The sequence below is a fragment of the Chanodichthys erythropterus genome, chromosome 10, assembly GCF_024489055.1.
Source record: "Chanodichthys erythropterus isolate Z2021 chromosome 10, ASM2448905v1, whole genome shotgun sequence".
Lineage (NCBI taxonomy): Eukaryota > Metazoa > Chordata > Actinopteri > Cypriniformes > Xenocyprididae > Chanodichthys > Chanodichthys erythropterus.
Window position 1 is genome coordinate 38,901,440 of NC_090230.1, and position 20,971 is coordinate 38,922,410.

A 20,971-nucleotide genomic window follows, 5' to 3' on the forward strand; every position below is an offset into this window, starting at 1 on the left:
TTATATACTTTACGATAGCCACATCTTGGCATAATCGCACTGATGCCAAAATACTACCATGTAAGCTATATATCAAAACGGATTCCCAAAACTGATCTCCACATCTTCAAATGATCCATACATACTCAAACCGATCCCTACTTATTTAAAGGGGAATATATAATGCTCATTTCACAAAATGTAATATAAGTGTCCCCAGAATGTGTCTGTGAAATTTCAGCTCAAAATACCCCACAGATCATTTATTATAGCTTGTCAAATTTGCCCCTATTTGGGTGTGAACCAAAAAAAAAAAAGCAGTTTTTGTGTGTGTCCCTTTAAATGCAAATGAGCTGCTGCTCCCAGCCCCCTTTCCAGAAGTGGGCGGAGCTTTAACAGCTCATGCTTCAGTTGCTCAACAACAAAACTGAAGAATCTCACGCAGCCAAAATGAAGATTGTCAGTAACGGTGTTCAGCCTTACATTGTTCAAACCGCAGTCAGACACTGATGGAGAGACTCAGGAAGAAGTTACAACTTTTAGAATGCAACTGGATGTTTCTGTATGGTTAGTGGATAAATGTATGTAGTTGCTGTGGAGTTGATTCAACTCATCGACTTGCATGTGACATCATGTTTGTCTTTTGTGCAAATCCAGCATTGAACTGACCCTCGTTTATGTGAATTTTAGGGTTAGTGATGTCACCGACCCGGTAAGAAGCTAGTTGTAGTCTCTATCAGCTGTTTGTTGTAGTCCTTAAAAAGCGATTTCTGTAATAAAAAAAAAAAAAAAAAAAAATCTCCCTTTGCATTGAAGTTTGAGCATCATAACTTTGCAGATGTTGTTTACGCTCAAACAGCAACATTACACACTAACTAAAGATAAAAAAAGTGAAATCATAATCAACCACCCCTTTAACTGACCCTCATATATTCAAATGGATACACAGATTTTCAAATCATTCCATATGATCCCTATACTCTCACAAATCGTTCCTTACCAAACTACACTCAAAATGCGCTCCGTTTTAAGCCTTTTGCATTATGATCAGATCTTTGTACTGAGGAATTTCTGACTGAAAGTTCTCGGTCTTTATCTCCATTCCACACCCGCACACACGTCCCTGAGAGAAACCAGTACCTCAACAGGTGAATCAGAGCTTCAATGACAACCTCTCAAGAGCAAATGCTCTCTCTTTTGTACACATACTCACACACATACTTCAGCAAAAAAGTAAAAGACCTTGAGTGCCGTGTCGCAGCTGAAGGCAACAAAAGACCCGCGCGCTGCAGGCGAGCATCTCGTAGCAGACGGCAGAACAAACACCAGTAGGGTCAGGGGTCACACGCGTAGGAGGACAGGGAACTGAAAGCACCTTGTGGGAGGTCAGAAGCAATAAACAAGCAATTAAAGCTCTATTGCTAACAGCTAAATGCTAATTATACCGAGGACAGTGAGCACTCCACTCAAAGCTCAACTGCCATTCAAAAGCTTTTAGCCATCGCAGTCAATATGAAAATTTGTGTCAAGTGCTTGAGGTCTGAGAGTTTTCCACAGCGCTCAGATTTCAGCATTAACTAAAAAGGCTCACAATGCAACTGTTTAAAAGTGCAAGGTCTCATCCGATGCTCATATACAGCACACTTCACACAGGAAGAACTTGAATCTTTTCACTAACCTAAAGAGCTCTATTTTATAGCCATTTTTTAGGTGCAATGCAGTTTCTGAATATGGATATTGGGCCTAGTAGTAACTTGCAACAGTCCTAAGCTGCTGTTTTGCTTTTCCTTTTCTTCCTACAGTTATATTTATGGTATTTTGTTGCAGATTCTCGTATGTTAACATTAAGGAAACATAATGTTCTCCTAATGTTAGTGCAAGGGTTCCTGTTTGGTTATTTTTAGAAACCAGCATTCTAGGTAACTGGTCTGACAATCAAGTAAGAACCGATACAGAACATTATGTAATGGTTTTATTTTTTAACCAAAGAAGCAAATTTGAATTGTATCAATTTTAATCATACTTTTATTCAACAAGGATGCATTAAATTGATTTAAAATGCAATAAAGACATGTATAATGTTACAAAAGATTTCTATTTTAAATAAATGCTGCTCCGTTCCTGATGCATCATGGATTCCACAATAAAGCAGCACAACTGTTTTCAGCATTGATATTATAATAATAATAATAAATGTTTTTTTTTGATGCACCAAATCAGCACATTAGAATGATTTCTGAAGGATCATGTGACACTGAAGACTGGAGTAATGATGCTGAAAATTCAGCTTAGCCATCACAGGAATAAATTACATTTTATTTTGGTTAACGTTTTACAATATATTCCAATAGAAAACAGTTATTTTCAATAGCAATATTTCACAATACTACTATTTTTTACTGTATTTTTGATCAAATAAATGCAGCCTTTGTGAGCATAAAAGACTTCTTTCAAAAATAAGACCTCAAACTGACCCCAAACTTTTGTTTTGAGTGGTAGTGTATATGGAAAGTGATGAATATATTATTTAATTAGCCTCTATTTTCTATAACAAATACCATAGATTGCTGCTTAATTGAAATCATAGTTAAATTGATTTAACTATTGTAATAAGGAGCCATCCACCCAGAATATTCAGGTCAACTAGCTTCTGATGGTTTTTACGTGCTCTCTAGCTGGCTACCTTGGTTAAGGTGGTTAGAACTGGTAAATCACTCTGGAACAGCAACAAAACCACCTGATCACCTTAAAGGGTTAGTTCACCCAAAGATGAAAATGATCCCATGATTTACTCAAACCTCAAGCCATCCTAGGTGTATCTTCTTTCAGACTAACACAACATCCTAAACACAACATCCGTCCATCATCAAAATAATCCATATAACTCCAGGCGGTTAATAAAGGCCTTCTGAAGCGAAGTGATGGGTTTTTGTAAGAAAAATATCCATATTTAAAACTTTATTAACTATAATAACTAGCTTCCAGCAGATGACAATACGCATACTACGCAAGTCGACTTGCACCAAAAGAGTAACTTCTGATGTAATGTATGTAGGAGTATCGTAAGCTTAGACGCCTCTCGCCGTTTAAACAAATAGGGCTGGGCAACAAACTCAAGCTCCTTTTCTCTTATATCCAAACCCTCAAACATTTCTCATTAAAATTTCTTGTTTAAGACTTCTAATTCGTGACCGGTGTTTTGCTTTGCTCTCTCCTCTGCGCTTCCACGTTCGCCATTGCGTCATGCGTCGGGTCAGGTGTTACTCTTCCACCGCAAATCGATGTGTACCAGTTATTACCAGTTATTACAGTTAATAAAGTTTTAAATATAGATATTTTCTTACAAAAACCCTTCGTTTCGCTTCAGAAGGCCTGGGAGCCGTATGGATTATTTATATGGATGGATGCTTTTTTGGGCTTCAAAAATCGCGCCCCCATTCACTAAATTTATAAAACTTGGAAGAGCCAGGATATTTTTAAAATATATCTCCACTTGTGTTCATCTGAAAGAAGATAGTCATATACACCTAGGATGGCTTGAGAGTGAGTAGATCATGGGATAATTTTCATTTTTGTGTAAACTATCCCTTTAAGCTGCTATGACTTTGTTTGTCCACCAGTAGACACTATAGTTAAAAGGGTAATCAATAAGAGAAAGCTATGAGCGTTTTCTGAGAATATGTTGATATGATCGTCACGATGTTGGGACTAATCGTGGTGTGATGTCCACCATAACGGCCACAGGACTGGCATGATTCCTGGTTTTCTAGTCTCACAGCTCTGAGAAAAGCAGAGAAACACCCACTTTCATGTTCTTTTGTTGGTTTGTCTCTGTGAACATTGATTTTGGGGCTTGGCCAAAGCTAGACGGAGATGAACAGGATGATTCTTTGCTGTTGGTGTGAAAGTAAAGGCTGCAGTGGTTTAAAGCCTGCAAGACACACCAACAGCCCATTTTACTCAGACCAAACAACAAAGCCCATCATCTCAACTCCTCTCATCTTAATACAGGAGATCCTAACAATCCTAAACACTTAATTTTATGCAGGTTGTGTCAATGTCTGATAGCAGATTTGAAATTGTGCAAACTGCCATTGACATGAATGGGAATGCTAATGGCTAGCTTTCTCCAGGTATTATAGAGCTCCTTGGAGCCGCTACAATTAATGTCCAAATGTCTTTGCACTAAATCTTTTTTTACTACAATTTTCTTGCAGGATAAAATCTCTCTATTTCAGTCTCTTCAGTTTAATTTCTCATATTCATAGCACAGGCATGCATAACCCAGATTCAACATATTGGTTCTGTTTGTTGACCGGACCAGGTCCTGAGCCTGCGCTGTTGTCTCTGCACACACACACACACACACACCACTGATAACAATACACTGCTGAAAGTGTGACGTCAGGTTTCCTAGCAACTACACTCCTGGGTTGTCAGTAACGTTTTTTTCAGAGTGGGATTTTCCCACAGACACAAAACATGGTGAAAGCTAGACATCTTAACGTGGTCATCTGTAGACATAATCTACAAATCTGTGTTCACAACATTCTCAGAAATTTGTTGCATCATCAACTTGTTCTGAGTCTGTTGTGTCACCAGATATAAACTGATAATGTTTTAGCTTATTGAAGAATAAGTAACCTGTTCCTACTCAGTGACAAAACATTTTATGTCCTGAAGACAATGTTCTTGTTCAGATGTTGCACTTTCATTGTTTTGGAGACTTAAAGGGATATTTCATCAAAAAATATCAAACCTGTATGACTCAGTGGAACATAAAAATAGATCTTTTGAAGAACAATGTATTTATACAATGTAAGTCAATGGGGTCCAAAACAACACTGAACCTCAGTGACTTTTGTATTGACAAAACAAAAACCTTTGTCATTTTTTCCTATATTTATGTATAAGTATCAACTTTCTATAGGTATAGGTATAGATAACTATAAGGATTAAAGATATTCTAGATATTCTCAGACATACTACAATTTCTTTGTAGAAAAAAGCAACAATTGAGATATTAAAGAGACTGATTTCAAATATAGTAACAATAGAATTCAAATATAGTTCTATTTTTTAAAATACCTTGGTATGATGTGAATAATTCATTAATTTATTAATATAAATTACTTCTAGTAATAATTTCAAAGTACCATGGTGATACTAATAGCATCTGCACCATAATACCATACTTTTTATCGGATAGTTGCTAAAAAGATGAGGTTTTTAATCTTACTGAGGAATATCTGGGGCAACCTGTTCTCAGACAGCAACACAATATTAGTGAAAAACTAAAATGGAGCCTTACTTGAATGTGTCATTCACATGTAAAATAAACCAAAACACTATAATTTAATGATTTTTGGTAAGCAACACTGGTGGTATTTCGGGAGGTGGCGTCACACCTGCCTGACTGCAGATGAGGGTAAACACGGGGACGAGAGCTGCCATGACAACGGCTCAGTGAGGTCAGCAGGTTTGACTGACAGCCAAAGGGCAGGAACACGCCCAGCTGCTCAGAGAACACAGACAGAGCTGCAGAAAAACAACAATGTGTCCACAGATACGAGCTGTGAGGTAACCACCTGATGCACACCGATTAGCATGTCTCTATGCAATTTCACCTGTCTCCCTGGGTGTAATGTGCTTAACGCCAATCCCTTCATCTCTGCTTACAAGCTGCCCACTGGCCTCAACTTCCTGCAGGACACACAGGAGTTTAATGCCGACCTCAGACAATCCCCAACACACTACACATACGAGAGATTTACTAAAACTTACAGCTAATCCCAGCACTGCTTCACAGACGTTTACACATGCAAAGTGTCATGTCACGTGTGGGTCGTGTGTCTGTGTACATGCTGACGCTGCCTGACTGATAATCTCATAAGACAGAGGAGTATTAATGTGTATGAGGGATTCATTCTAGAAGATATAAACATAAATGGACTTGTTCACCCATTCCAGCTGCTAAATAAATCTGAATAAAGTAAATTATATATATATATATATATATATATATATATATATATATATATATATATATATATATATATATATATATATATATATATATATATATATATATATATATATATATATATATATATATAGAGAGAGAGAGAGAGAGAGAGAGAGAGAGAGAGAGAGAGAGAGAGAAAGAGAGAGAGATGTGTATGTATGTATGTATGTAATCACACATCAAATTTGGCTGAGAAATTACCCCCAAAATATAATTTAAAGTCATTATTGTGTAAAGCATCAATTAGACAGAAAAAGTAGCTTCAGAAAGAAATATTTTATTTGATTCAACACAGAATTTATTACACAAACTTTTGGACCATGAGGGTGAGTAAATGATGACTGGATTTTCATTTTTGGGTGAACTATACCTTTAATGTTTTATTTTTTCATTTATTTTGTTAATCAATATGGAAATATGATTTTTTTTTTATTAAATTATACTTATATTATAATATTAATCATTAAGTCATTCATTCAGTCATTTGATTCATTCAAACAACTATTTAATTCAGGAGTGAAGTTAATGGCTCTCTTTATGAATGTTCCATTGAATCATTTGTTAATTTGATTCGTTCAAAACACGGATTCAGAAATGAAACGCTGCTGTGCGTTGCTCAGAGACGAACAGTTCTGCTTTGTCTTTATATTTTCATTGGCAAAATTGAGCAAAAACAGACAATATTGTGTCTAAAATAATATAATTGGGCAATAGAAGATTGCAAAGTCGTTAGCTGGTCGGATGAGTCTCGATTTCTGCTGCGACATTCAGATGGTAGGGGCAGAATTTGGCATAAACAACATGAAAGCATGGATCCATCCTGCCTTATATCAACAGTTCAGGCTGCTGGTGGTGTAATGGTGTGGGAGATATTTTCTTGGGACTCTTAATACCAACTGAGCATCGCTTAAACGCTGAGTATTGTTGCTGACCGTGTCCATCTCTTTATGACCAAAGTGTACTCATCTTCTGATGACTGCTTCCAGCATGATAATATGCCATGTCACAAAGCTCAAATTATCTCTGGTTTCTTGAACATGACAATTTCACTGTACCCTAATGGACTCCACAGTCACCAGATCTCAATAGAGCACCTTGGGGATGTGGTGGAACAGGAGATTCACATCATGGATGATGCATGATGCTCATGTCAATATGGACCAAAATCTCTGAGGAATGTTTACAGCACCTTGTTGACATTAAGAATTAAGGTACTAGCCAGGTGTACCTAATAAAGTGGGGGGTATATGATATACAGAGGACTAGAGGCTTGTCTGTCCAGCAGACACTCATGCAGCAGCTCACACATCTGACCCTTCCAAAACTAGAGGAAATGAGGAAGTTTTTTTTTTTTTTTTTTTTTTTTAAGTGCCTTAAGCCCAAAGTATACTTTATTTTTTACGCATACGCGAGGGTCAGTGTACAGTGCTCATGAAGCGAATTTCGTCACCAGAAGAGTACACGCACGATTTTTGTAACCGCGCGCACATTGTAAGCACAGCTCGCACATACGTGTTTAAAATTAAATTTTTGCAATAATTAGTTTATGCACAAGGTGGCAACCATGCCCTGGGGCCATCAATTCACAAGGTAGTCGAAGAAAGCCTGCATAAACAGGACAGGAACGCATGCAAGCTACAGCGACAATGGAGGCCTATATAGACAACAGACTGTGCGAACAAGTTGGAAAGTACCCTCATTTGTACAACTCTAGCATGAAAGAATACAAAGATGTTTACATGTGTTGTAACCCATGGCAAGAGATTGCTCAAAACGTTAAGTGAAGTATATTTTTGCAAGGCTGTGTGTTTGACTGTGTGTGTACGCGTAAAAAACGAAGTATACCCAGGGCTTTAGTAAACATATGTTTATACGTGAAAAATTTTTTTTAGTGATTGACAATCTGGCCTTGAAAGAACTTTATTTAGACTAAACAATCCGATCATCGTCATCATATTACGTGATTGCTGCCAGCCACGATGACAGCTCCTCATCAGGCCTTAGTGACGCAGCTCGGATGCGCTGGAAAATATCTAGGGAAGAGCTCAGCAGCACTGAGACAGCCACGAGTAATGATGGAACATCTCTTACCTGGTCTGCTTGGCTGAATCTGTCACCCCCCTCCCCATTCCCAGTCTATTGGGAGCCCTCAAAAAGGCACAAGCTGATTGGCTGGCACTCTCCCCCCCCCCCCCCCCCCCCGCCCCCCCCCTCGCTCATCCTCTTCACGTCATTATTTTCTTATTTAACAACCAACCCTGAAAACGCGTAGGGAGGAAGACATCTAAATATAGCCACAGCCACGACAGCACACGACACGAATGCACTGCAAAACTCTCTCAAACATCACTGCGGGGGGGAGCCCAGACTGATGAGGGCTTCAACAGCTGACCGCTTGAGTCCGCAGAACAGAAACCCTCTGGAGCAAAGCTAGCTCTCCTTTTTTACCTTCAACAAACATGTTTATCCACAGAAAGATTGAAGATCTCTGCATATAAGTAGGTCACTGCTTTCCTGAGACAGCATCTCATGCTGTCGGAATCAAACATCACAGTTCATCAAAATCTGCACAATGAGAAGACGTGAGGAGGCATACGAATCTCACTCTATAGGACACGCGCAGTCCCACAGCAGCTGGGGAAACAACTGGTGCAGGAGTAACATTCCCAAGTCTTGAAAAAAGGCATAGGGTGCGGATTTGGTTTGGTTTGATTAGTAAAGATGGTTTTAAGTGATTTAGCAAATTTCACATATTTCTAAAAATGGAAAACAATTACCATAAACCTAGCAGGGATATTATTGTTCACTAAAACTAAAATAAACATTTTGTTAATTGAAATAAAGCTGAAATAAAATATGCAGAATTACATGAAAAACTAAAAAGAAAAATAATAATTGAAATGTTACCTGAAATAAGTTTAAGTTGAAGCATTAAAATTACTAGCTGGAAATAAATAAAAACAAATACTGAACTAAAAACTGAAATAAAAAGTAATAAACAGTAATATTAAAATAAAAAGTGACAAAAATCACAAAACAAGTCGCCACTGATAGCCTCGAGGGCAGCATGCCGACATATAGCTCTGTTGCGCTTCGGCCTTTTCCTGTCTGCTTACTGTCCTATCACAATGAAGGCTAAAATGCCAAAAAAATAAATCTTTAAAAAAAAAAAAAAAGACATAATTCCAAAAAATTTATAAAAAAATTAAGAGTATATAAATAATTCTAAAATAACACTGGAACCTAGGCCTGCTCAAAAGGGATGTATGATACATTTTTACCATAAAGGTTATCAACTAGTATTGAGGGTTTTTTTTTTTGTTTTTTTTTTATATTTATCAGTATCATTGATAGTAAATATTAAAGTGGAACTCAGTAAGATTTGCGAAGCTCCCCCTACAGGTTCCTTCAGTGAATCACACTGTCGTAAATACTCCAAGCGCAGCTCAGGACTACAACGACTACAACGCTCACCAGTGCAGTAGTTTTGCAAATACACACTCTAAAAAATGCAGGGTTAAAAATAACCCAAGATGGGTTGAAAATGGACAAACCCAGCAATTGGGTTGTTTTAACCCAGAGGTAGGATTAAATGTTTGCCCAACCTGCTGGGTAGTTTTATTTAACTCAACTATTGTTTAAAAATTACTGTATATCTTAATTAAAATTAACCCAAAGTATGTTGGAAATTAACATTTGCTAATGTTCAATGAATAATTATTAAACAGTAAACATTTATTAAATTTCTTATTAATACATTTATATTAATAAACTATTAAATTTATATTAATACAATATTAAAGCTTATTAATAAACATTCACCTTTTGTCTATTATTGTTGTCTCTAATTACATCTGGTTTTTAATATACCCAACTATTTGGGTTCATTTTAAGCTAGCCATATAGCAATTTTTAAATAATAGTTGGTTTAAATAAAACTACCCAGCAGGTTGGGCAAACATTTAACCCAACCGCTGGGTTAAAACAACCCAATCGCTGAGTTTGTCCATTTTCAACCCAACTTGGGTTGTTTTTAACCCAGCATTTTTTAGAGTGCAGTACAAGAAAGAGGAGGTGGGTAATTTGCAAATACAGTACACTCGATGGAGGTGGGTAATTTTCGAAATTGTCTTATAAAGTCATAATATATATTGTTTTTGAATTACCATAAAGCATTTTGTCACTCCTGCGTGAACGTGAACATGAGGCGAGATTGTGTCGGGTCGGCGAAGCTCAACTTGTAAGTGCTATTTTCTGGCGTAGACGTGCCAGAGGGGGTTAGTGCTCGCCTCAAACACACCACTACAAGTCAATTAACCATCGTAAGGACTTAGAAAACTATTTATGAAGATAAAACAAGTTACTTAGTTCTGCTTTAAAACAGAGTTTAATAAAAAAAGTTTAATAACGCTGTGAAATGTAATCTTTAGCAAGTCTCAAAATGAAAATCAGTTTTCATACTGTACATTATAATATTGCAGTGATTAAATTCACTTGGTGCAGCATTTAAGACTTAATTTACTTTATAGTGTTTTATTTTTTATTTATTTGGAAAAATAAAATACAATTTTACATCCATTACAGCCATTTCTCGGATATCGGGCATAACATTAAAACAATTTTTGATATATCTGTAGCCTATTTGTGAGCATCTGAGTTTGTTTTTCCATCTAATATTTATATTTTATTTTATTTACTTTATTTCAATAGTTTTAGATTTAGTTAACAATAACAACGCTGGCTCCAAATGAATAAAAATCACAATATATCCCACATTTTTTCCACAATATTCCAGCTAATGTGGAAGTATGTTTCATTATAGAAGAAAAAAGGGGTTGCGAACACTGTTTCATGCTGACTCTAACACTAAAATTTGACTGGTTGATAGCAACGCTGCTCAAGTATCAACATATGTTTATCCAGGAGCACTTCTTATTTGCGCAAACCAAAATCGCTGCAAAGTACGGATCGGAAAAAAGTGCCGATCAGCAGAACGGCAGACGCAGTAGAGAGTGAGAACATTCGATCAAACATAACCACGCGGTACTTCAGCCGGAGAGACCGAGAATAATTATCCCCTGGCCAGAGTAGCGAGCTGTTAAAAAAAGATGTGAAGTGGTGTTATAAAGAGCTTTCAGTGAGAATCTAATGCGAGTTCAAGCATCTCTTGATTGCACTGAAGTGTACGGGAAGTGGTGGGGGTCTGAATGTGGCCACTTCAAATCTGTTGTTTTGTACAGGAATTAACAAGCATCCAGGGCCTGTTATACTGCCTGAGTATTGACGGGCTCCATCTGTCCCTCTGAATGACGCTCATAAGAGCACGCTCACAATACATCAACCTGTTCAGCCGGGTTAAACAGGTAGGCTGCGGAGAAACCTAGGAATATGAGATTGACCACCTAGTATTTATTGCAACTAAACAAAAACATGTATTAAATGCCCTGAAAGAGGGAGATGCAGTCAGAAAGTGTTGCATTATAGACAAAGAGGAAGCAGGCCGAGTGATGTCTCCCCGGCGGTGACTCCACCATTTCCTGTAGACTTAGGCCCAGTAGTGACTGATTTGGAACACAGGTAGAACATTCAACTTCCTGCTAGAGCAGGAAGCAGAACTGAAGGAATCAGTTTGCTGTTCTTTTGCTAAATTGTTCTAGACTTTGGTGGAAGAAATTACATACTCAAGAGTAGTGTACAATAAATCAGTATCATATCGGTAAACAACCAATATTATTTTTTATATATATATGGGTCATTGATGAATAAGGTTTTTAAAAGTGTAAAAAAAACAAAAACTAATGGAGATATAATTAATTTTGAAGTTTTATTAAGTGTGAACAATGAGATTGTGTTTTTGTTTTTTATAATCAATTAACACTGCTTTTATCATTTTTTACAAGATGGACAAAATTTGTCAATAAAAAATTAATTCGGTTTAACCAAAATTTCAGTTTTCCCCAATGACACTTTTGGTTACACCGAATGACGATATTTTCAAACAATGCTAACAGGCTGATTAGATCGCTAGTTAGCTAGCAAAGGGACAATTAAACATTTTATATTTAGTACAAGTTTTTAAAATATTATATCATTTTCCATGTTTTATAGCGGTTGTACCAAATGACCTGATGTTTCGGGACACTCGTATGAGCAAGTGAAAACATCACTTTTTCAAATAGTTAAGAGAGAGTTACTTTGCTTCATGACCATGTGGTCCTTTGCAGGTGTCTGAATGATGTCACATGATATTGAACACATGACTTGATCCAAAATGGTCCCTTTATATTGGTGACTCCGAGAATTGATGTCATTCTTTCTCATAACAAAGCAACAACTTCTACACATAATTTTAATACCATTTTGCACCATGTTGATGTATGATGATATAAAATCATGCCAGAATAAAAAAATATATACATTTATTACATTTTAAGATATTTTAATCACAAATGACATGGCTGTATTGGACTTTGGACGGTTAAACCAAATGACAAAATCTTTAAAATAGCTTTATATGTAGCAAAATATAATTAAAACCTTTTGGATTCAATAAAAGAGATCTAGTTATACTACCTTACATACTTTGGATGTCATATCTTTGTTTTTTATTATTATTAGGGCCTTTGGCCAAAAAAAATGACCTGTCACGTCACTGACCCATATTCTGCTAAAGCAGGAAGCAGAACTGAAGGAGTCTGTTTGCTGTTCTTTCACTAAATTGTTCTAGATTTTTATTTTATCTTTGGTGGGAAAAAATGGCCGACTCAAATTGAATGTTCAATATATCTGGACCATATCGGTTATCAACCAATTTTAGAGTTTTTTTTTACTTATCATTATTGTTTATATTGAAATATATTGAATCATTTCGCCACATTTAGATAACATCACTCAGAAATAAATTAATAACACAATTAAATTCTCAAAATGAATATCTATTTTTCATAATGTACATTATACCGTTGTGATGACTCAATTCACTTGTAGCATTTAAAATTATTCAGATTTTTCATTTATTTAGACCAAAAATATAAAATATTAATAATGGTTGACCAAAAACAATCATTTTAAATCGTCATGTCGTCAAGCCTCTTCTTGAGCTTTTAACCCCGTATTAGGACTAATTTCATTTTAGATCTTGAAACACAAATCCAGAGCACTTCATAAAACCTCTGAGGATCTCAAAAACAATCATTCTAGTGTATGCGGTCACATTCTCGCCCGATACTCAAACTACAGGCCCTCCGGGGCTGTTTGCACACCATCCACCCCCATGGCTGTATTGATTTCTCATTAATTACCCCTACCGTTGGAGCAATGGGGCACTTTCCAGGTGGAGCACACATCAATAATGACACCTAGCCGCCAATGTTGAGGAAGTTAGGGTGAGATGTTATCGGCAAAACGTCACACAGGCGGACCGGCCGGGCCGACGGTCCAGTGAAGGACTTTACTGTCAAAATATCAGGTCTGCTTCTGGAATGGAGATGCTGCAGGAATGCTGTGCTTTATGCACCATCTCACTGCCAAGAACATTTCACCTAGTCAACAGAACCAGGTCAAATATCCCCCCACTGGGTTAGTGTGCTGGGAACTCCATGCATAAGCCAATGCTCAATGTTTTGCCTTACACAAACGCACCATGGTATATGTGGCGTTTTATTTTAGATTGTATTGACAACTTAAAGCACTGTGGCTGTACCACTGTATCAAATGGTTTTACCATTGCTATTGTGCTGCTATATGGTTACCATATTCAAGCATTGTGATATTTACATCTTAGCCTACTCCAGAAACCATGCTACATTTTCATGGTAATACTGTCATTTTTGTGAGAGAGGTTCAAATCCCAGCATAGTATAGTGTCTAAATTCCATTGTATTACCATGCTGCAAACATGGTAATACCATAGTACTTTTTGTCAGGGATGTTATGGTAAATTGCAATAAGAGGGGTTCGTTCCAAGCCCCGTGCGCATCTATAATGCACCACCATAAACAGCTGCAGTGCAAAAATAGGAAGAAACGGATAAAGCGCGCGCGCGAGAGCGGATCCGCTCTTTCATGACGCTGCACTTCGGCCCCTCTCGTCGTTATTACCTCTAAAGTGCGGATCTCCTGCTGCGTGAGATCGTTGGACGCTGCACATTTGGTCCGGAGCCCTTGTAAACTGGAGATGGAGATGTCGATCATGTTCTGGATCAGTTCGCACTGGTGTAGCGCGGCCATCGCTGCGCCACCGCCGCCGCCGCCGCCGCTGCTGCTGCTGTCCCTCTGTTCATCACTCTCCTCCACCATCATCAGCCCCACTCTAACACCATCCATCCCACTGCATCGGGCTCGGCGTGGATGGAGAGATGAGTGCAACTACAAATAACAATACAATCCACATGCACTACTACAGACGCATGCCATCAGACTGTCCGAGCAGGACAATAGATGAGGTCTATACTGGGATCCACAAGGGAGATGTGGTTCAAGGTAATCCTAAATCCAAGTGCGCTTTTGAAGCCCGTCGTGCGAGATGCGCGTTCTGCTGTGAGACTCTGCTCACTGTCTGTCAGCTGTGGGAAACATCGGACGACGCGGTGCGCGCTGGGAAATGAAGTCCGTGCGCACATGTCTGCAGGCCGATGCGCGATAGATAGATAGATAGATAGATAGATAGATAGATAGATAGATAGATAGATAGATAGATAGATAGATAGATAGATAGATAGATAGATAGATAGATAGATAGATAGATAGATAGATAGATAGATAGATAGATAGATAGATAGATAGATAGATAGATAGATTACAATATTTAATATAATTAATATAGGCATACATTTTAATTTATTATAATATATGTAATATAAATATATTTTGTTTTTTATATTTATATTTAATTTTTACCAAGTGTTTTTGCTTTGCTGATTCTGAATAGTTTTTTTTTAAGAAGAAGAAGAAGAAGAAAAATAATAAAATAGGATCCAGCCAATTATTATGTTTTTCCATTCGCAAATAAAATTTTAGGTTTTTGACAAATATTACACTCTAAAAAATGCTGGGTTAAAAACAACCCAAGTTGGGTTGAAAATGGACAAACCCAGCGATTGGGTTGTTTTGACGCAGCTGTTGGGTTGAATCTTTAACCCAACCTGCTGGGTAGTTTTATTTAACTCAACTGATGATTAAAAATCACTTTATTGATCACTTAAAATGAACCCAAGATAGGTTGGAAAATAACATTTAATAATATGTTTAATTAATAATAATTAAATAATAAACATTTATTAAATTGCTTATTAATAAATGTTCATCTTTTGATTATTATTGTTGCCTCTAGTAATTATGTGTCTGATTTTTAATTTCCAGCATATTTTGCGCTCATTTTAAGCTAGCCATATAGTCATTTTTAAACAATAGTTGAGTTAAATAAAACTACCCAGCACATTGGGCAAACATTTAACCCAACTGCTGGGTCAAAACAACCCAATCACTGGGTTTGTCCATATTTAGCCCAACTTGGGTTGTTTTTAACCCAACCTGAGTTTTAACCTGAGTTAAAAACAACCCAAGTTGGGTTGAAAATGGACAAACCCAGCAAATGGGTTGTTTTAGGGTTGTTTTAACCCAGCAGTTGGGTTAAATTTGCTGGGTAGTTTTATTTAACCCAACTATTGTTTAAATTTGCTGTATTGCTTGCTAAAATGAACCCAAAATATGTTGGAAATTAACATTTAATTAACATGTTTAATAAATGAACATTTATTAATAAGTTTAATAATGAAACAATAAACATTTATTAAATTGCTTATTAATAAATGTTCACCTTTTGATTGTTATTGTTGCCTCTAGTAATTATGTGTCTGATTTTTAATTTCCAACGTATTTTAGGTTCATTTTAAGCCAGCCATATTGTAATTTTTGAATAATAGTTGTGTTAAATAAAACTGCCCAGCATGTTGGGCAAACATTTAACCCAACCGCTGGGTTTGTCCATTAAGCCAACTTGGATTGTTTTTAAACCAGCATTTTTTTAGAGTGTACATTTGAATTATTTTCCGTGTTTATCACTGATTTTGTGAAAACATAACCAAAAAGTAGTTTAATGATGTTTAAGGTGTAATGCTGTTTTTTTTTTTTTTTTTTTTTTTTTTAAACATCAATAAATAGGAATATTTCATATTGAAATATTGCATGAACTGCAAAATAATCCAGTTAATATTCCTCTTTCCTTAAAATATGTTGAACTGTGATGTCAGATATTTTTTTTAAACCAAGAATGGGCCAAATTCCCCATCATAAGTCCTCCTTATGATATGCCACGACTTCAGTCTGTGTCATATATGGTTTCTGAGAGAAAAAAAAGGAGGATATTTAAAGGCATGCATGCGTTCTGTTTATGCAGGTTTTCTTCAACGACCTTGTGAATCGATGCCCACAGGGCATGGTTGCCACCTTGTGGATAAACTAACTACTGCAAAAAATCAAATGCGCACGTGCGACCTGCGCGTACAAAGTACGTGTAGTTACAAAATTCCAGCAGTGCACGTACTCTTCTGATGATGAAATTTGTGTCACACGCACTGTACGCTGACCCTCGTGTACGCGTAAAAAGTGATGTATACTTTGCCTTTAGACAGATGTCAGTCACCTAGCACCACAACCAACTCCTTTTACAGTTCTTCCTGAACCAAAACAACGGTGATGTTATACACGGTGATGTTGTTTGTGACTCAAATGTATGCGTTTCAATGGCAAAACTGTCAACGCTGAAATAAATCTGCAGCAGTCAGATGGTACAGGTTGGTACAGGTTCAAGTTGTTTATGTTCATTATTATTGAAATTTTTAATGCTGTCTCTGTTTGCTCCCTGCCGTACGCATTCATGCGTTTTGGAGGAGGCGTGGTTTTGGTGACTCTCTGAAGGGAGGGTGGGATCGTCAAAGCTAGCTCGCTATTGGTAGTCTCTCTGAAAATGACCTACTCTACCTTTAATTTCTCGGCAAATCTGGGCACAGTTTGAGACGTTGTTGAGATCTCTTCCGAAACTCTAGAGGCGACACATGCAAGATTATAGGCTTTTTTCCCCTCAGGAGACACATCTGTAAAGCATGAGACTTAAACAAAAAGCCACATTTGTTCTAATTGAACTTAATTACTGTTTAGGAAAAACAACAGCGATATTAAAGAGATTTCATTTGTGGTTTTTCTTTCCTCAGGGCGTCCTCGACTCAAACAGAGGGTCTTTCGCATCTTGGGATTGCAAGCGGAAATTCACCCCTTTGCCTTCTCAAACGAAACCGTGTTTCTCCGTATGAGCATGAGCATGTTTAATCACATTTATTAAAATAATTTGGTTGGGGTGGGGCGGGGGGTGTTAGAAGGATTTCTCATCTCACTGAGGGTGTGATGTTCCCTCACATCAAACGCTCAATCTAACTGCTGAGTCACTCTCCAAAACCTCACCTCCTCTTCCATCTGTCCTCCATCTCACGCTCTCTTTCTCTATCCTTCCATCTGTGCTCCATCTCTCCATCTGGGTGCTGCATAACTCTCTACATCCTCCCCAACACACATCTCAGTAACAGAACATTATTCCAAGTGTCCGCTGAGGTCCGGTTTGCAAGGACGGATTACAGTCCAAATTGTGTTAAGTAATGTCCAAACAATGAGAAAGACATGGCAGTTGTAAATATCAGAAATAAAGTCACAGCTGAGTAAAACAAGGCCTCAAATTATATATCATGAGTGTAATGCATTGAAAAAGATGTCTAAAAATGTAATTCTTTTCATTCACAAATTGTGACAATAATGACATATTCAAGTTCTATATATCAATTTCACATCTGCATAGCTTATTTCTAGATGTTGACCATTCAGGTATACATTTGAAAAGCACATACATACACAATGTATGCCCATTTTTTCCTCATCTCACATTCAGCAGACTGACTCTAATAATTCATTATGATGTATCAGGATTATACTTACTGATTTAGCAGGTGATTTTATCAAAAGCAACTTAGAAATGAGGACAAACACAAATAATATCATCAAGGAGTCAGAGCAGAACAAATTTTAAAGGGATAGTTCTGCCAAAAATTTTAATTCTGTCATCATTTGAAAAAAAAAAAAAAATACAGAAGAAAGAAAATTGTACGTTTGGAACGACATGAGGGTGAGTAAATGACGACAGAACTTTCATTTTTAGATGAACTGTCCCTTTAAGAGTTATCCATAGTACAAAGCTAGAGCAGACATTTAAGCAGAGATCAAAATAAAAAATAAAAGGTGTCTAAATTTCAAATTTTAATTTCTCTCACCAGTTAGAGTGTCAGGTGTACATCTGCTCCATGCTGATGACCACAGGAACCTCTTGTAAAAACTCGACCGTCCCATGCAGACTGAAGAATCGTTACTGCCGTGAACTCTTCCAAAGCTAGCATGGCAAGTTTAGTGTTTACCTAATCTTATTGCATTCTTAAGATTTAAAAAAAAATGAAATTGAAATTAATTCAAGTTCTAAACTAGGCCTAGGTCATTTATGTGAGAAAGTTTCAGAGCACTATGCCAAAAAAAAAAGGCAACAAAAGTACTACAGACAAAGTGCAGCTTTCACCTGCCGTCTGCTATGTCGTCAGATACTGAAACTCTATTGGTCAGACTGAGGAATCCCTTCCTAGGATACAGCAGATTAAATTGGATTGTGGGGGATCTGATGGCAGAGATCATCCGTGACACAGGCTTTCAGTAAGTACCTGACTGACACGTCTTTTCAGTCAGATTTCAGACTGTTTGTGTCTGTGGGCAGGTGGTGCGGTGTGTGCTTTTGTTCTGTTTTTGTTTTGTGAGTTCAGAATTGAGATTATTTTCGAGTCCTAGGAAAAAAGGCCACCAGTTGCAGGGTCTGGAAGTGGTGCATTATGGGGCTTTGAGGTAGACAGGTATGGCTATAAATAAATCCCAATCTGCAGACACCAGACAATGAGCAAAAACACTCGGACACTTGAGCACCCACAACCGGCTCTCTCTCTCTCACAGCGGCCCTACAGGTATTATATTTCTGACAAAATAATGGTCATCTATCACAGGAATGACAGATTGTGACTGAAAAGAAAAATCAGTTTGAGATGAACAAACATTAAGTAGTAAGGAGCACTGGTGTATAGCTCCATCTACTGTACAGTTACAGTAATTTCCACAGCATGAGCTTGTTTATGTTCATTTATTATACCTGATTTAGGTCAAATGATGGCGCTGTGAAAATGAACTGTCACAAACCATCGAGGTCACCGATATATACCAACATTAATTTCCACTAAATTATTTCTGTCAACAACTTTAGAATGAAGAACGAGCACACTTGTGTCTTCTTAATGAATTACACTTTAGGCCTAGGGGAGAGTGGGGTAAGATGAGACATTTTTTACTTGCCATGTGGTCCTCAAGATAAGGGAAAATGAGGCAGAAGTACAATGAAAGTATTTAAAGTAATTTCAGGATGTTTCCTATCATTTTAAATGATCAGAATACATCTATGACAAAGGGTTCTAAAACTATGGCTTCTTATGAAAAAAAAAAGTGTTACTCTGGCTCAATTTACCCCAGGTTGGGGGTAAGTTGAGCCGAGTCAGTAGGTGGGTGTAAACTGACCATCTAACATCTAAAGATAATGTACCTATTTTAAAAACTAATTTAATAATCAAATTTCCTTTTACAAATATTCTTTGTAAAAATATTTTACAAATATTTCTTTTTTTTTTAACTAAATTAAACAACATAAAACCAACCAAATGAAGTTGAAATTTCAGTATCTGTAATTGTTTGCATTTCTGAAACAATATGTTGAACATCAAAATTGTAACCTTCCCAAAAACAGACTAAACAGAGAGTTTGTTTAGTAAAATTAAATAAAAACTAAATTAGAATGAATAAATGTCACTGAAACTAATAAACATTTTAGTCAAAAGGTTTTTGACATGGTAGTTTTTCTGCCATGTTAGGTCATCGGAGACTACAATTGGAAAGATATATATGAATAAACATCCTCTGGTTTGTATCAGAGAAGGATCTGGTGTATTTGTACACTATTCCTATCAAATAAACTTGAAAATAAAGATAAACTAAACCAGTTACGTAATATTACATTGAAATGACACCAGTTTATACTTCAGATTTAAAGGTGCCGTAGAATGTCTTTTTAAAAGATGTAATATAAGTCTAAGGTGTCCCCTGAATGTGTCTGTGAAGTTTCAGCTCAAAATACCCCATAGATTTTTTTTTTAATTAATTTTTTTAACTGCCTATTTTGGGGCATCATTAAATATGCGCCGATTCAGGCTGCGGCCCCTTTAAATTATCGTGCACCCCGTCCCCGGAGCTCGCAACTGCCTTAAACAGCTTTGAACTTAAATTCATTTCCTTATGGTAGGGTATGGTGGCTCAATTTACCCCACAGCATTTGGCTCACTTTGCCCCATAGCTGCCATTTTAGGAAAAGCTAGCTAGCTTACTAATTCAGAATAATATTTAGCTAAATGGCTTGCATGGTTTTATACGTTGCTAAATCACCAATATGCATTATAAAATAGTTTTAGACCTGGACGAATTTGCTTTGATGAAACGGCCATTACATCTGTTGTGTTAAAATTTTACATTGACAAGCCAAAAACTGTTTTTAAAGTAAATAAGCGACTTCCACTCCTTCCATATGCTTCTCCTTTTCACAGTCTGGCAGAAATTATGGGTGGTTGTAAAATATGGTCACATGACAATAAAATGGTACAGTTGCAAGGTGGGTCAACTTACTCATCTTACCCCACTCTCCCCTATATCTAATCTATGCATAGCATATGTATATACATTAACTGTAGTTCGTTACTGTTGTAAAACGTAGCCTATAGGCTAGTAATTTTAGGTACTGATACCTAGCTTGTGGATGCAGCGTCACACACACACAAAAATAAATAAATAAATT

At 36.9% G+C, this 20,971-nt stretch overlaps 1 protein-coding gene across 4 annotated transcripts in view; it reads right to left on the reverse strand.

The window, feature by feature from the left end:
* The window catches only part of ksr1a (kinase suppressor of ras 1a), a 43,218-nt gene extending 24,665 nt beyond the window's left edge, over window positions 1-18,553 (reverse strand). For 2 of the 4 annotated variants that reach the window (XM_067397659.1, XM_067397660.1), the window contains exon 1: window positions 14,104-14,620. In XM_067397659.1, the coding sequence (XP_067253760.1) occupies window positions 14,104-14,328 (225 nt within the window). In that variant the 5' untranslated portion in view covers window positions 14,329-14,620. Of the gene's footprint in view, window positions 1-14,103; window positions 14,622-18,317 lie in introns of those variants that run through there. The other 2 variants (XM_067397662.1, XM_067397661.1) reach the window with 2 other exon arrangements.
* Between the last annotated feature and the right edge of the window lie 2,418 nt (window positions 18,554-20,971).